This window comes from Triplophysa dalaica, chromosome 19, assembly GCF_015846415.1.
Source record: "Triplophysa dalaica isolate WHDGS20190420 chromosome 19, ASM1584641v1, whole genome shotgun sequence".
In the NCBI taxonomy this organism is placed as follows: Eukaryota; Metazoa; Chordata; class Actinopteri; order Cypriniformes; family Nemacheilidae; genus Triplophysa; species Triplophysa dalaica.
Window position 1 is genome coordinate 5,199,404 of NC_079560.1, and position 18,486 is coordinate 5,217,889.

An 18,486-nucleotide genomic window follows, 5' to 3' on the forward strand; every position below is an offset into this window, starting at 1 on the left:
AGACGGTTGACCCGTTAGCGTCTGTTCGTGTGGAATCGCCTGATAGAGCTGTTGGTGCGTGATGGGGTTTCATCAAAGAACCAACAGGAAACTCTTGGAGAAAGACCCCAATCTTCCCCGGCCATCTCACTCACAACAGGAAGTCAACACTGATGGTATCATCATCTCTCTCTCTCTCTCTCCAACAAATATCAGCTGTCTGTGTAGCCAAGCCTTCACAACCATTTGAGACCACACTGTATTGCAATAACCGTACAAAATGCCAAATACATCGTGGTCAAAAACCGGCCCTGATTTTCAACGGCTCTGTTCCAAAACCTGCAACTGCTGTTTTTTAAGACAAACATGCCCAAGACACCTTCCAGAAAATCATTGCACCCTTCACAAAGTATGTCATCTTAAAATGCACTGCAACAAGCTCAGAGATCAAATTCAAATGTTTAGTCATTTAGTACTAAAATCTAGTACTAATAATGTTTGTTAAACATATATTTGTTTAAATGTTTCTCCTACATTGTATATAATTACAGAGTTTAAAATGCTGTCTGTATGATGAAGGTTGCCATGTAAAGTTGTCGTGTCATTTCGGGTGCGGACACAGCAGACTGGTAGACTGTAAAAATAACTTATTTACTAAAATACATTGATTGACTGTTTCCTCAAATTGCCTTTACGAGTCACAAATTCAAATTGCATTAAACTGACTTTAATGAAAACAAATTTAAATTAATTTTGTTATTTGATCAACTATTATTTAATCAACAATTTATAAGTCAGATTAATGTCATTTAAGTGTCTTGCAATGGAAATTGGATTTAACTTAGTAACTTAAGAACAAAAGCTGCTTCAAATGTATAAGTTAAATGAAATTGGCTTTACAAGTAACTTAAATTAAAATGATATTAAACTTATGATTTTATACTTAAAAAAGTAAAAATAAATTAACTTTATTTTATAAATCAATTCAACATCATTTAAATTCAAGTGACTTGGATTTGATTTAACTTAAAATATGAAAGGCAGCTTTTATATTAACTGTATTTTTTGTACTTTGACAGTTTACTTATAGGAAACACAAACAAGTTTGCAGAACACAGCCTTAGTGTTCAATGCCCCTTTTCACAATTTTCGCAATTCTGCACCTGCAGACTCAACCACTCTCTCCCTCATTTATCATTCTCCACCTTCTCATGTCGAGGGGCTTACCAGAGACACGTCAGGCAGGGCGTTGCTCTCCTCCACAGACTGTTCCCCGTTGTTCTCCGCCGTACCGTCGCTCTGGAAGAGACAAAACATTAGAGAGACAAAGAAACAATAAACAAACAAAAAACGCAGCTGTGCACTTATCCCCCAAACAAATGTTTGTACCAGATTGCATTTCGTTAAGGGCCCATTTCACATAGAAAGACATCAAACCATGATTGCATTTACAGTCCTGCAGTTCAATCTCGCAGCCGGTCTCATTTTCTGTCACACACAGAGACATCACACTGAGAGCAAGAAAAGTCCTGATTTAGCACGTGTAGGTGCTCAGCCAGAGAAAAGGGCGGCTTTGTGATTCAACGCTGAGGGTTGGTCGCGTTCAGACCTGTGATTTACCTCATTAATACACCCCCACCAAAACAAAGGCCTCATCAATTCACTTTATTTGCTTGCTCACCACTTACAAAAGTAGCCTCATGGGCTCATTTGTTAGCAGCTAGACAGGCAAACCTTACTTTGTGCATGTTTGTTGGCAGGTATTTATGTGGGTGTAGGTCATTCTGGTAATAGTTTTGACGTGTTTAGGCTTTATTAACATATTAAGGAGGATATTTCATAATTCTCAAAAGAGTTTAGTGATTTATTAGGAAACAATAATGGAGTTACGTTAAAAGTGTATGTGGCAAGGACTGCGATCGATGTCAAAATACATTTCTTTTAAATTATATACAAAACTTTAACATCACATGTGTTAGCATGAGAAGAATGTGTGAGAAAATTGCTTACGACCATCTAAATTGTTACCTTAATGGTGAAAATTTATGTATATCAGCTTTTGACATCTCTTAAAGGGACAATTCACCCAAAAATAAAATTTTGTCATGAATTACGCACCCTTAAGTTCCACCAAACCTGTAGGCATATACAATTATTTCTTCTGTTAAACACAAAGTGTTAGCCACTGAGATTTTCTGAGGCAAAATAGCAGGTAAAATTATTATAGATGTTGTTTTGTTCTGTTGAACACAAAATTAAATACTTTTAAAGAATTTAGAAAAACAAACAGATCTGGGGCACCTTTGACTACCATTTACCATTTCGTCTTCGGTCAATGATGCCTCAGAAATCTCAGTTGCTAACATTTTTCTGAATATCTTTTTTGTGTTTCACAGAACAAAGAAATGTACACGGGTTTGCAACAACTTCAGGTTGAGTAATACATGACAGAATTGTCCTTTTTGGGTCAACGATCCCTTTATTAAACAATTATTATGCAATAAAATATTGATAACATTAAATATGAATATAGATTCAAATATAAATAGCTTTACTATAAGCCATCAGCCAGATGGATAAACAAGCACAGACCGGAAGGTAATTTCAGGCCAGGTGCGTGCGTCCGATGAAACAGTCTATAATGCATAGAAAATCCAGCTTGCAGATACAGTACGTAATGTTAACAGCTCTAATAAATAAATCATATGCCATACATCTATTTATAATGATGTTTTCGTCCACACAAAACAGAACACAATGTAAGCGTGTGACTTGTACACAAACTGGTAATTTTCCTTGGCCAGTTACATCACTGCTGTTGACCTATGCAACAACGCCAGCTGGACACACTCTTCCATCCCTTCTCTTCAAACTAAAGCCGACATCCGTCGCTCAGAGAACTGTGCACTGCGCTGACCCAAGTCTTCCGCCTTCCCACAATTCCCTGCTGTGCTCCACTGGAGCATAAATGAGGATGCTCTCCCTGAGAGGTCTTTTTTGCTGTCAGGGGGGACGTTTCGGCTGTGACAGCTCCACGTATGTCTGATGAGGTGCCGTAATGTCGCAAGAGTCCCCGGGCGAACGTTTCGCTAGTGGAGATCCGCAGGGCTGCGGTGTGGGCAACTGCTGCTGCTTATAATTACTGAAGCCAGAACTGGCAGGCTTACAATAACACCAATCCACAGAGGAGGGCCACGGACAAAGCTTGCATTCAAATACCATTGCTCGAACGCGCTCGCTCATTTCCAAAGTGCTCGTGCGCGCTCGCACTCTTGGAAATGACCCGTGATGGGGACGTGAAAAGTCACAGGTGAGGTGACACGTTTTTGATTTGCGATGCTGTCAGAACACTGCAACCCACACGTACACACGCAGACAGACAAGGAGCGAGTCATTTTAACATGCGTCAACCCATGAAAAGAATGTAGAGTAGATTACATCACTGTTTGTATGAGTATGTGTTTATGCAAAAGACAGATTCAAGCCCACACCACAGAAAGATCACTTCATATTACGCACCCTTACAGTTTACCATAGTAACCATAATTTTGACCATAGTTATTTTTATGATGTTATGAAACCTTGATGTTTACGGAGTCTTCAAAAATGTAAAGGGATAATTCACCCCCCCAAAAAATTGTCATCTTTACTCACCCTGTTGTCATTTCAAACCATTATCACTTTCTTTCTTCTGCAGTACACGAAAAGAAGATATTTTGAAGAAAGTTGGGTAACACTTTAGCATAAGGACCAATTCTCACTATTACCTAGTTGCTTATAAGCATGCCTATTATTAGCATATTGGCTGTTTACAAGCACTAACAAAGCACATATTCTGCATCGCTAATCCTACCCAATACCTAAACCTAACAACTACCTTACTAACTATTAATGAGCAACAAATTAAGAGGTAAACTAAGCAAAAGTCGTAGTTAATAGTTTACTTAAACCGAGAACTGGACCTTATAATAAAGTGTGACCAAAAGTTGTTGGCTGGCATAAAATGAGTTAATCCAAGTACCACCTAATGACCTCCATAGAAAATCATATGAAAAAACACTCAAATTAATAGTAGAGCTGTGAATCTTTATCTTTACACCTCGTCCTCCAATTATAATTTAACTTTATTGACTAGCTGTTCAAACCAAAGAACACGTTTTCTAGTTTTTCAAGATAGTCAGCAGTAATAGTGGAAACAACACACTTTTCTGTATAGTGCACTGTTAACAGGTCTCTTTAAATTACTTTTATGGGGGATTTATTAACTTTGTGGGGACTTATTATATAAAATATTATATTAAAGACAGACAATATGGAAGGAATGTTTAACACCGAAGATAATTAAATATACGCATACTTAAACATCAAGACCACAGCTGTATATAACAAGCAGAGACACACACTTTACTGCAGCAGCTCTTGTCAAAACTAAAGCACGTCAAAACTAAATCACAACTCGCACTTCATTGATATAAACTCGAGTGGATGCAGACGCGTGATGAATTAGCGCTTTACAGCAATAACAAAAGTTTTACACAACGGTTCAATTGCAGACATGCATAAGAAGCTTAATTTAAATGCAGCTCATGGGAAGAGAGAGAGTGAGAGACTCGCAAGATGTCTGTGTTTGAGCTGCCTGTCACGCACCTGAGATACATCGACCAATGATAAATAATTAATAATTCATTCAACTACATTAAAATTCCACATTGGCTGAGATGTATTCCACATTTGTCTATCATAAAACTTTTAAAATTTTATATAATATAATAATGTAAATTTAAATATAGAGTTTTTAATTTTCTGTCGTGTCACGTAACACCAGGGGTCTCTTCAAGTAGCACTAGTGGTACGCATACCAGAGTTTGAGAACCACTGGTCTATACCTTAGAACCGAATGGGTGACAGTGCTGTTTGTTAACCAACTTCCTCCAAAATTATTCTTTTGTGTTCTTTGGAAGAAAGAAAGTCATAAGGGTTGGAAATGACAATAGAGTAAACGATGATAGATTTTGGGGTTAAATGGCGTAATATTCTGCATTATAATTTGGTGGCCACTATGTTTACTATGATCACTTTTTGTAAGGGTTGACTTACAAACTTGAGTGACAAGTTGCCAAACCTACCTCCATCATGTCTATGAGCCAGAGCAGTCTTTCCTGTGTTATTGAGAGGGAATTAGGTGTTAAACTCTATCTGTCATTTACACTGTTTTTTAAATCTGTCAGGAAACACTTATCTGTCCGTCAAAGCAACATCACACACCCCTGAGAGCGTTACGCTCTAAACCTCTACACTTTCAAAAAGAGAATTGACTGAGAAGCGCCTAGACAAAGCAAGACAGACAGACTGAGAAACAAGGATTTGACAGAAAGGAGAAAAGTCGTTTCCCCCAGCAACAATCTACAACCCATCATCTTATATCACAGTTATCGGCAGAAACGCGCCTCTTTTGTGCCCAAATTGTCCACCGATTTTGTAAAACTGTCTTTTACATCACACACCCGGACATAAACATCAATGTCTTCCACTCAGTCCTCACAGCAACAAACATCCAAAAACTTCCTGTTTCCTGAAATGACAAATATAGACGTTTAAGCCATCCCCACCTTTAACTCCATAAAACACACACACTCGAGTGAATTGCCTAAATAATAGCAGCACTTCTGAATGCATTTCAGTGCAGAATTTGGGCACCCAATATCCAACATAATCGCATTGAAATAACATTGCGCCGTATCAAAATTAATTCATTCTTAATCTTCACAATGCAAATACTTCACCTTCCCATGTAAATTAGGCTTATAGATTGATCGACCGCTGCATCTCCCACAACTGCATTCAGCACCCACCAATATCAGAAATTGCATTATGCAAATTGTATTTATGCTGTTACCTGATTTGTTCGATAAATAGATTGAATTGAGCGGTAAACTAACACTGACAACGCACGCAAATAAACAACGCTATTGCAGTCGTAATTTTTTCAAGTGAACTCCCCCTTTTATATTTTAAGACACATTGTTTATGCACTCTTACCCTTGCGGAGCTGAGGGTCGTGTTGGTCATAAAACTGGCTGAGGAGGAGGCCAGAGTGTCGGGGTAAGACACCATCGAGAATGAGTCATGGAAGCCTGCTCCCCCCTGTCTCGCTTTCAGAGCTTCAATCTCTCGTCTCAGGACCAGCCCATCGAACTTCTCCACATCCTGAGGGGTCACAATCCCCCTCACTTCAGACAGAAGAGAAAACTGCAGAAATATATGTGAAGAGTTGTGAATGTGCTCCTGTGTTATAAACAGCCTAGGCATGCATGATAAATTATCAGCCATATCGATATTGGCCGATAAATGGTCATTTTATTGTTATCATATCCGCTGATAATACAATTTAGGCCGATATAATATAGGTGATAAATCATAAATTATTTCCTCTGGTAAAATTTCTTCAGCTGCATGCTGCTCACAGTCAAAATACAGTACAGACTACAGTACTGTCTTTCTGACATGATCATTCACTTACTGCTATTAGCAAAATATTGTTGATGTAGGTACAGTATGTAGATACAGTAAATAAAGGAAGAAAAGCAAATTGATTGAATCAGACTGCTGTCTGAATTCTTTCTGTCTAGAGACCTGTTAGACATGTGGCCTTTAAAAACAATTCCTGGGTAGCTCTGGAAGAACATCTATAATTTATTTATGAAATATAAAATATACCAGAAAAGTTTGAAGGTGAAAGAATCGTAAACTACAGTAAATTAGTATTTTCAGGGAAAAATAGAGAACTAATGGTTACCTTGTTATATGCAGTGAATGTTTTCAAATAAAAGCAGTTGTCCACTTTTTCTTGGGGAAATTTATATTCATATTTAGATACTGTATATCGACCATAGAGGCTATCGGCTTTCAATGTTAAGGAATTTACGGTTATCGTTTAATGGCCAAAATTGACATAATACAGCCGTGTAAAAAAAAATCTGTTTTTCTGAATATACTTTTTATATGTTTAGGTAAAATGATCATTTTTGTTTCATTCTGTGAACTACAGATTCTTAAAAAAATATCGTTTATATTTGTATTTATTTTTACAGAAAATGAAAACTGGAGAAACAGGTCAAAGTAATAGAAAAGATGCTCTGTATTTTTTCAGAGCTCAACTACCGCAAAGAAAACAAGAATATATTCACTTTTAAGCAATACAACAGTAATATTGGTCATGTATTGTATAAAAAAATAAGCTATATAGCACTAAAGTGTTTTTTGGCTCTTAATAATAAGGGAACAACTGAAAGCGATATATAGAACCATATCTCGATGCTTCGGTGGTTCTTCTGAGGTTCTTTGGGATGACTGAGGTGCTATATAGAAACGATGAATCACTGAAGAACTTATAGTGGTTACACAATGTCTTGTCATGCTGTCTTTCTTTGACATTGCTGTTGGATGACTTTGTCACTTTGGAGGTTTATTTTGGTTGAAATTCAACAGATACTGAACTAGATTAATTTATCCTTTGAAATGGCCTCTTTAAAATGGCTGAAAACAGATAGTATTCAAATATAACTATAATATGAGGCTAATCGTGCTGTAAACAACAATTGCTGTGCCAAAGTATGTAATGCATCATTATAGTCTTTATAAATAATATAATAATAAAACAATTATTAATATAAAATTAAATATAAGTCTCTGTTGAAAAAATCTATAAACTGCAGGTAATCTTTGGCCTACTTACAGCCGTCAACACATGATGGGATAAGGGAAATATTTTTAACATTTAAGTATTCACACACTTCACAGGGTTCTAAAAAAGCTAGATCACATTTTTCTTTTTAATTGGGATAGATTAGACTCACAACAGCATTATGAAACAAGTCTGTATCATTCTGTCACACAACCAAACACACACATACAAAACATGACATATTTTCACCTTGGCGTGTGTATTGAATAATTCAAAGAGTGCCAGTACGAGCTGCTCAACCCCGATGTGACCGTCTCGATACTCCTGGATATAGTAACCCATCGTCTGCCTCTCCGGTTCGGTCAGCAGATGTCTGGCCTGTTCCTCCAGCATCGCCCGGCTCTGGTTCACCAAACTGGACAGAGTGACCTGAGAACCTGCCACACCTTTATAAAAACCAGCCTGAAACAGAAATAAAGAGAGAGAGAGCATTGAGTTATAGGTTAAATGAGTGAATATATAGAAAAGAGTAAAAAACTAAACTACAAAATGAAATATTTTATAGCAGAACAATATTGAGCTCCACACGTCTGTGGTTCATTAAACACCAAGGCAAACATCTTGAATGTTACATCATTTTCTAAATGAGAACATCAGTAGATAAGCCCGCTACATTTATGCTATCACAACTCATATCTCCATAAAGCAGAGTAGAAGATGGTAGAGCAGACACTCTCTCACCCTCATACTCGTGTTTCAGGCCCTCTCATCGAGAGCTGCTTTTCCTTTAATTAATCTCCAAATCAAAAAGCACTGCTTCAGAAGTACCACGAGTATTGATCAGTGGTGCTCAAAAACAGCTCTCCAGCTCTCATCAAATGATAAACTCTTAAAAAATATATGACAAACCAACGAACTTTCATTTAGTTTCCCCAAAAAGAAAAATTCTGTCATCATGCATTTACCCTCATGTAATTAAAAACCTGTATATGATTATTTCTGTTGTGGAATATTTTTATTTCGAGAAATGTTTTTTGAGTCTACATAATGAAAGTCAATAGGGCCAATGTTGTTTGGTTACCCGCGTTCGTCAAAATATCTCCTTTTGTTTGTTGAACCGGTCATAGGCTGTCTTATCGGTTTGAGACGTGTTGTTTGTATCTGATTTGCAGGTGCAACCAAGCAGCACTAGTGTCTTTGTTATCAAACAGTCAAAAGACACAAGCCTTTGAACCGAGCTCGATCAATACAGACAGAGACTAGAGAAAGGAGAGTGAATGCTGATCATGTCTGCTCCGACCTGAACTGTTCGCTCCCTTATTTTTTTCACACTCCCTAGAACAAAGCTTTGTGGGTTTTTTTTCGCTTTATGCTTTTGGTTGCTTTGTATGGCAGACCATTTATTTTCACATAGGTCCCAGCCTGTTGGGCAAATGTTCTCTACTGGACATTGAAGAATAGCTGGTCAGTGTAAAAATCGTAGCTATTTTTGCAAACGAAAGCAAGAAAAAGTGATAAGTGGAAGATCTAAGAAGCTAAAGAGCTGCGCACATAAAACTAAAGTAAAAGGAGAGCTAGCCCAATATAACTGCATTTGTTCTTTATAAAAGTACAGAGGATGTGTTTCCAGACAAATTTCAACATGTTTCATGGCCACACAAACTAATATAAATCCTGATCATGGCCAGAGTACAAGAAACTGAACAAAATTTTGATTTATGTCAGCAATATTCTTTATTTCCTCTTCGCATTATTCTGAAAATGTATTGATTTCAAAAGACTCCCTCGGCCTGAAGAGTGAAGAGGTCGGGGTTACTGCTGAACTCAAATTCATCATCGCTTGGAAAACAAATTGCTTCCGAAATCCTACTGAGGATAACCCTCGGACGATGATGCTTGTGTCTCTTCGGTCTGAGGATAGAAAGTCCCTCTGGACTATCTTTGGGAAAACGGCTCTGCTGCTCAATTACAAAAAAAAGCTAAACTCGGTCTGAAGATTTCCCAGCAAAAGATGATATTTCGGGAGGAGCTCAGAGTAGAGTCGCTGCTCCTCCACATCGAGAGGGGCCAGCTGAGGTGGCTCGGGCATCTTTTCCGGATGCACCCTGGACGTCTTCCCGGGAAGGTGTTCCGGGCATGTCCCACTGGGAGAAGACCTAGGACACATTGGAGGGACTATGTCTCCCGGCTGGCCTGGGAGCGCCTCGGTGTCTCCCCGGAAGAGCTGGAGGAAGTGTCTAGGGGGAGGGAAGTCTGGGCATCACTGCTTAGACTGCTGCCCCTGCGACCCAGCCCAGGATAAGCGGAAGAAAATGGATGGATGGAAGATGATATTACAACTTGAAGGAGAAATGTGCGTTTTTTGTTATTCTTTATGAATGATAGCAGTCAGGATGGGATCGATGTCGTGCCATCAAAACTTGCACGATTACACATTATGACAGTTTAAATGAGAACACATAGCTGATGAATTAGATTCTTTAAGAGATCTTGACAGGAACCAGTATTTTCATCTGTCAGTACTTTTTATGCAGAGCACATCACTTTCAGTCGTGTCTCCACACGTCACACCCCAGTGAATCTGAATCTCAAATGAGACAATTTAGCCTTAGATTGAGCTTTATCTAAACAAAAGGGAGATGATTCAACAATAGCTGAGGCATTTTATTTGATATAAAGCCGAACATAAACATCTAACAATGGGGAAATTCAGCTTCAGACTGCAGATTATTGGAACCATACAAACGCACCCCAAATTGGTTATAAATAAGTCAAAAGTGAGCTAAACGACAAACTATAGTACTAACAAAAATAGCTACTACTATGAAAAAAAAGTGAAATCTATAAAATATAAACCAAAAATACACAAAGACATATTTTGAAATCTTTGTAGAGCCAAGTTTTTTCTGCAAAATTCTTGAATTCTTAAAGTGATATGCACTGGTATCGCATTCATCTTGAATACATGAAAACAATAAGAATCTGTGCAAGAAATCAAATCAGTGACTGAATCATCTGAATGAACCGAATCACTAAAGCGAAGACATTTCGGCCCATTACTAGGAACACATTTGCATCCCCAAACCATTTTCCTTTAAATGAAAGCAGTCTTCAAGATCCTTTAAGATCCCTATTTAAGGAATTATATTGTTATATATATATATATATTCTAAATCTCTTATAGTCAAACATGTGACATTCTGGTCTTTGATCTTTTTATTTGAAAAATCAATAACTATTTGTATACAAAAAGGTCATACAAAATCACTGCAAGAAATCATTTCAATATTCTAAACCATAATTAAAGTAAAACTATAATTAATTCATCCCATGCCATGCCATTTTTTTAAATGTCACATTAACCTCCAAAAGTTTCAACCCAAAGGCGAAAAGGCACATAATCAGATGATTAACATTTTTAACATAATTTAAATGACACGTGTTTGGACTGAGGGGTTTCTGCCACAAGGAGGGAGGTGTTTCTACATACGGACCACCAAAATACAGAAAGTAACTATAACAATGCTTTTAAAATCTTTTCTCAGACTATTGCACAGTGTATTACTGCTGCTTCAGCTCATCCTGAGAGCCACCATTGAAACCAAAGCTTCATTTCCCCTCTCAAGCTACATCCACTCTTGTGCATGGTAGATCACGTCTCAAAAAACCGATAGATTTTAACACCTCTTTCAAAACAGTGGCAGAGCGGAGCAGTCGATAGCTGATGTGCTCAGGGCTAACAGGAGATAAGCTGTCTGAGATAAGCACGCTTTCTTCTACACAGGCAAAAGCAAACATCAAAACATCCTGTGAGTGCAAAGTTACAATTCACATGGTGCTATGGGCTCTGTAATGCAGAAGAAGATTTGGCTTGAAGGAATACCGTACGTTGATGGATCTTTTTTTTGAAGGCAAAGTGTGTATTTTTATTTATTGTAAAATCATTTCTCCAGTTTAAGCATCAGACATGACTATAAGCTATGCTACATGTCTTACATGATTTTGTGGTTTATTTTTTAAGTTAGAAACTCACATTACTCTAGAATATATAAAAACAATAAAAAATGTAGACAAAAAGAATCGTAATACAATCACGGAAGCAAGTCTGTGCCTGAATCATTTGAATGAACCGATTCACTAGAATGAATCAGATCAGAAGAAAATAAATTTTTTGACTCTAAACATTTTTACGTCTTTCTGAAATAACAAGATTTACAGATAGCATGTTTGATTTTTATCTGATTTAAATTGAATTTATTATGAATTTTATTATCATTAAACTCGACTTGTGATTTTTTGGCCTGTGCATTATAGAGGAAAGATGACAGATTTTGAGTTTACATTTACATTTATGCATTTGGAAGACACTTTTATCCTATACATTTGTTTCTAAGTATGTGCAATCCCCTGGGATCCAACCCACGACCTTGGCGTTGTTAGAGCCATGCTCTTACCACTGAGCTACAGAAAAGTTATGTTTCATTTCAGTCACCAATATTCATAAATGTTTCATTTCTATTAATGCGTTCATGATAATTTTATCGTATTTTCAACTTATTTGGCCACCATTGTTCAACCTGGAAAATTCGATTCTGAATCCGCATTGTGTTGGCAAGGAGGGGTCATATCAAACAAGCCTCTCTTAACAGCACAGAGACCTCGCGTCAGGCAATAGAAGCAAGTGCTTTACTCAGCAAAGACTCCACAAGGTCACTCAGCAAGAAATTCTGGCAAAAAACCTCAGCGCAGAACAACTTCAGAGGCTAATTCATCGTTAGAGTAAAAGATAAGGGGAGAATTTGCACCGTTCTTTCATCCTGCTGACAGCGAGACCCTCAGACTCCCAGAGAGTAAAGTTGTGACCTCACATCATTGTTCGACTCATTTATATTTCATGAGCTGAGTCAGTGTTAAACTAAGCGGAAAGCGTAAAATACAACCAGACGTGAATCCAATCTCAACGTCTGAATCCGAAATGAGCTTCAACTAAAGCGAATGTTACAGTGACAAGCACAAAATTTATATGCTGAAGGTGTACAAGCCGCAAAGTTTCTGAGCTAAAAGTATGTCGCTTTCTTAATAAAAACATCATAATTTTCTCCAGTGAAACCCTTAACTATCTCGTGACTGACCTACAATTAATCAAAGCTCCCCCTGCTGAGCTGGTCGCAATTTCCTTCTCAATTACAACATATTTGCAGGGAGCGTTGAATGTGTACTGATGAAATCATAATGAGGCATTTATATGAGTATCTGGCTTGTTCTGCGGTCAAACGCTGGAAAATCTTCCTGGAGCACTGCACGGTGTAAATAAATCCGCTTCATGACCACACAATAACCTTAAAGGGACAGTTCACCCAAAAATGAAAATTCTGTCTTCATTACTCACCCTCCAGTTGTTCCAAATCTATATAGATATCTTTGCTCCGATGAACACAGAGAAACATATTTGGAAGAATGCTTGTAACCAAACAGTTCTTGGCCTTGCTTTATACATTTCTTTGTTTTGTTGATCACAAATGAAGATATTTAGAAGAAAGTAGGAATGCAAACAGTTCTGGGGCACTATTGACTACCATTGTCATTTTTCTTACTATGGAAGTCAATGGTGGTAAGAACTGTTTGGTTACAAGCATTCTTTCAAATATCTTTCTCTGTGTTCATCAGAAGTAAAGATGGGTGAGTAAAGAACAGAATTATATTTTTGGGTAAACTATCCCTTTATGATGAAACTCAAGCTATTACAATGTTATTATCCATAATTGTGATGTTTTTACACTGGAGCTAAATAATTTCTGTGCGTCTAGATATAAATGAGACGTTTATGTCTATATATCGGGAGTGATTAATGGCTGACTATGCTTTCTAGCCAAAAAAAAATGATGCACCCAACTTATCAACGTCCTCTGAAGTAATGTGGAGCCGCAGCTTTTTGGGATGCAAAACGAGCAGCTACAAAAAGCTCATTGCCCACAGACACGTCCAGGCCAGACACTCTATCTAACAGTGTCCTTTAGACTGTCATTCCCACCGTATTCAATATTCAGCCCTGCCGTATTAAACAAGAGCTCACGCTTTGCTGGAGCTTTATTGGAAACCATTGTTTTGTGCATAAACCTCAGCGAACAGTGTCGGACCTTGTAAAACCCACATCATCAGGTCACCTTGCACCTTATTTTTTCTTCTTCACACTGTCAGCATCTTTTTTAAATGTGGTCTTTTTACATTTTTTTTATGTCCTATATGTATCTACATTTTGAATGTTTTCTTTACTAGGCTGTGGACTTATAGTACAGTTACACTCTCTCTCTCTTTTTCTCTCATATTCTTTCTAGTCAAACTGTCCAATTCATGCACACACACACACACACACACACACACACAGTAACGGATAAGAATGGTAAGTGTATATGTCTTTTGCGGAAACCAGCACATGAATACAAATCACCCTGGATAGCATGTGCCCAGGGGATCAAAGACTCTTGACAATGCCTACTTGACATCCCTTTTAGCCGCAGATATAAAGTGACGCTACTCAAACCAAGATGGCAATTTACAGCGATACCAGCTTTTTCTTTCATCTCTTCTCCTCTATCTCTGGCCCTCATGTCTTTCACTTTACTTTCCTCTACCTGTTCACCTCATTACGTCCCTCGGCTTTTTTGTGGCCCTCGTACGGCGCGAGACGCACAAGAAGAGGTTTCTAGTAAGTGTCAGAGCTAGAATCTATCTGTGCATATTTAATTTAAGCAACGCTGGCGTGCAATTCACCCTGCTCCCGTATCAACCTCATGTTTTATCAATAGCGATGGCGCTCGGACCAAATATGCAGAGATGTGTGATTCTGACCCCGTTTTGATGAGTCTGGCACAGGTAGATAAGAACACAGAGAGATTCTTTCGCTCATCAAAGCAATGCAAATATATTGAGTCTGATCTATTATGCTGCTTAATCACTGAATTTGCATAAAGACAATATAACTTCACTACGGAGGACAAAGAGGAAGGGTATTTCAACATTAAAAGACTTTGAAAAAAGATCCAGGAGGCTCCCGTGAGCATTCTGTATTATGGAAGATAACTCAAAAGCAAGTGGGGTATAAATCGGGTTAAGATGTCCTCAAGGAACAGTTCACTCAAACACTTGTCATCGCTTACTGACATCAACTTCTGAAAATAGTTTTCATTAACAGTGAAACACAAAAGGAGAAATTCTGAGGACTGGACGGAAGCCGGTTTTTTTCATGAAATTATAATGAATGGGGACTGAAGACTTGAAGCTTCAAAGAGATTCCAAAAGCATCAATGTACAGTATCATCCCTATGACTGATACCTTACAGAAGTGGTTCTCAAACTGGGGGACCCAAAGATGGATCCAGGGGGACCACAGATTTTGTGGTATTTTATGAAATCTAGAAAATGATCATAGATTTTATGCGATCAAACCTCAGGAAAATAAAACCCCTACCCAAATTTTTTGATGTTCCAGCATTGGAAAACTGAATAACTGAGTTTAAGATTATACATTTTTATTTGGGGGGCCGCAACGCGATACACTCAACACAAAGGGGGCGATTTGGACAGCTCACTGGAGAGGATTATCATTATGGGTAATAATGACTTTCGGTTTTCTTTTTCTCACAGAAACTTTTTATATGCCTTCAGAAGACTAGCAAACTAGCACTTAAGTCATTCAAACCACTTTTACGATAGATTTGTGTCCTTGTTGAAGCTTGAAAGCTTTAGTCCTCAATCATTGTAACTGGAAAGCAATGACCTTCAGAATTTCTCTAGTGTCGGATGGGTTTGGAGTAAGGGTGAGTAAATAAGGCAGAAGGTTCATTTTTGGGTTCATTTTTCTCCCATGGAAGACTAAACACTGAGATCTGCAGAGAGCTATTGAAGAATCAGACTCATGATCTCCCTACATGACATCGACAGTGTCACTCAGGGCAGAGAGAGGAGAGAACATTCTGTTCTAACAAAACAAACACTCACCTTTCCTGACGCTGACGCTCCCTGGTCCAGGGACAGTCTTTTGGAGAAACGGCAAAGATGGAGAAATCAATATTACATACGTCACCAACAACCTATCGAGGCATCCACAGATAGATGCTGGATCAAAAAGGTCTTACTTGCCATGTATGCAACAGATGCTATTTTGATTTAATAAATAAAAATAAATAAAATAAAAATCATATTATATCTTGGCATATGTATTATCATATATTTTGAAACATTACAACAAGCAACAAATGAGTTTAAGGCACAAAGAGCTAGGACAGAACATACAGAAACATAAAAAATATATATAAATAAAATAAAATTATATTTTTGAAAAATAAATACAGGAAGACATTACACTGCATGCAGGTAAATGTTAAATGCTGTTAAAAGAGTAATTGATGAAAATGTATGAATTTTTTTTGGGGGTGAATTACAAATTTATAAATTGGGATATAATTTTGTACATTTAAAAATATTTTAATTAATATTTAATATCTTTAACAACATAAGTTTCAAGTTAATGTACAGGGGAAAATAACGTTTAGTCACCCGATACATATTATAAACAAACCTTAAAATGTGTATTTTTTTTTACTTTGTGTCATTCAAAACACGTAGGCTACATGTGGAACACAAACGAAAGATTTTTGAGAAATGTCTCAGTGGTTTTGTGTCTATACAATAGAAGTAACTGGGGTTCAATATTACCGACCTTCTTTAAAACATCTTCTTTTGTGTTCAGTTTGGAATGACATGAGGCTGAATAAATAAAATAATTACAATTTCTGGGAGAAATAACCCTTTGAGAATGATACACGCACCACGTCAGCGTTTATTCTGTAACAACAGCAAATGCATCTCACACCCTCACAATATCATGAGCATCAATAATTATTTAATGATGGAATCTGGTAATAACAAAATAGCTTAAAACATTCCTCCGCCAGTTGTCCTTGGGTTTGGCTTACGATTGTTCACGTTTAGCGTGATAAAAAGCTTTTTCATAAAATGCCAGCTTGCATTTTTACTCTGGCATGAGACAGCAGCGCCCTAGCGCAGCTCATCAGCCAACCTCCATTAAAAAGCAGTGCTGGCGCAGGACACACCTGAGCTGTTTTACGATCCTGTTAGTCTGCTGTTCATGTGCACACACACATACACTCTAGAAACATATTCTCATTCTCCAAACAGGCCGTGCAAAAGATCAGCACTGTCTTATAATCTCGTGAACAGATTTTACAGTCCTCTGAGATCAGGCAGACAGATCTTTTCTTATATCAAAATGTCTGAAATGTCTCATTTTATTTGTTAAATAAAGATCAATATCATCGCAGTCCTTCTGAAACCGTGTATATCCAATTTTGCTGTTTTTCAGGGAATAGAAAAAACATTTAACTTTTTAAACGATTAAATACTGTGTTGTCAAAGTGGTCAAGCCCTTTTAAATATTTTTTATTGGTTAGATATTCGCAAAACTCAGTGACAAATATAAACGGCGACTAATAATAATGATTTATGGCAAAACAGAAGAAGAATGAATCCGAAGAATAGCAGCGATACTGTATATTGTATGCTATCCTCACCCTGTAACACTGCTGCTGGCAGAGCTCTCTGTGATCTGTGAGCTGGCAATCCACTTGGTCTCGCCCACCACGGTGCGGGCATGCGGCAGTCGCCCGACATCCTTTACCGTCATCATCAGATGGTGAGAAGACTTCAGCACTCGCACGGCCTCATCGTGTGGGATGCCCAGGAAACTCCGTCCGTTCACTTCCAGAATCTGATCCCCCACCTGTAAAAATGACAGGGGAGAGAGAGGAGAGGGTGGGTGGTCTGGTGCAGGCAGAGCGGGACAGCGGGGAAAGGGGGGTGGAGATGGAGGTGGGGTGGTCTGGATAACCGGCCAAATATCGGTTCAATGATAAAATGGGGTCAAATTTGTGGAAAACAGAAATGATTTTGGTTAAAAGTAACAAATGTGTGATTTGAATATGAAAAAGTGGGCATCAGACATCTACGGACAAACCCAGATACGCACACAAGAGTATGTGGAGTGTTGAGTTCTAGCGGTCTCATCTGATCCCTTCTAGCATCTTCATACACCATCAATCTGCATTTATTCTTTTCCCAAAATCCCTTCGCTTGTCGCTCATTAGTTTTTCCTGTCACTCCAAAACTCTATTCAGATGGGATCAGTTGTCTAAGCAGTGGTATGGGAATATAAATACTGACCAGAACTGTTCAGTGATTTAAATCCAGTCCAGACATGTCAATAATCCTTCTAGAGTTTGTGCATGGAAGGTCAACGAGGCCTTAATACATTTGCAAAGAAATTGACTGAATTTACATATTGAAAAGTACAGATATTGCTTTGCAAACTGACTATTACAATTACAGAGCGCCACAGTAACAGTAACAGAATCCGACCCTAATAAAGCTCAAGTCAGAGTAATACATTTCTGTAGGTAAAGTCCTTACTGTGGGATTTTTCTTTTCTCTCTCTCTCTTTCTGGATCAATACCTGCCCCCTGAAGACACTTGGGGGTAATTAAGAGGACTCTGAGCTAATCACAATATTAATAAATTATTGACTTGATCAATTTGGACATAATATGGCTTTGTTATCCCACTGAACACAGGAGAGATGTTTAAAATCGATGCGGCAGATACCAGAACGCTCACTTTACTTAGTGAAACACCCGATTATTAATTCATAAGCATATGTCACTGCATTTCTCTGCATTTACTTGTGTGTTCATACATTATGTGGGATTTCACATATAGTTGGTTCCCGGGCACTGAGAAAATGTTTTTTT

General features: G+C 37.9%; 1 protein-coding gene across 1 annotated transcript in view; it reads right to left on the bottom strand.

Annotated features, from left to right (window-relative positions):
• Nucleotides 1-18,486, bottom strand: part of whrna (whirlin a) — a 65,264-nt gene that overhangs the window by 7,651 nt on the left and 39,127 nt on the right. Inside the window, exons 4-9 of the mRNA XM_056731496.1 lie at nt 17,254-17,462; nt 15,662-15,698; nt 7,913-8,125; nt 6,019-6,228; nt 5,106-5,138; nt 1,207-1,278 (exon numbers count right to left, since the gene is read on the bottom strand). Of these exons, the coding sequence (XP_056587474.1) occupies nt 1,207-1,278; nt 5,106-5,138; nt 6,019-6,228; nt 7,913-8,125; nt 15,662-15,698; nt 17,254-17,462 (774 nt within the window). The remainder of the gene's footprint in view (nt 1-1,206; nt 1,279-5,105; nt 5,139-6,018; nt 6,229-7,912; nt 8,126-15,661; nt 15,699-17,253; nt 17,463-18,486) is intronic.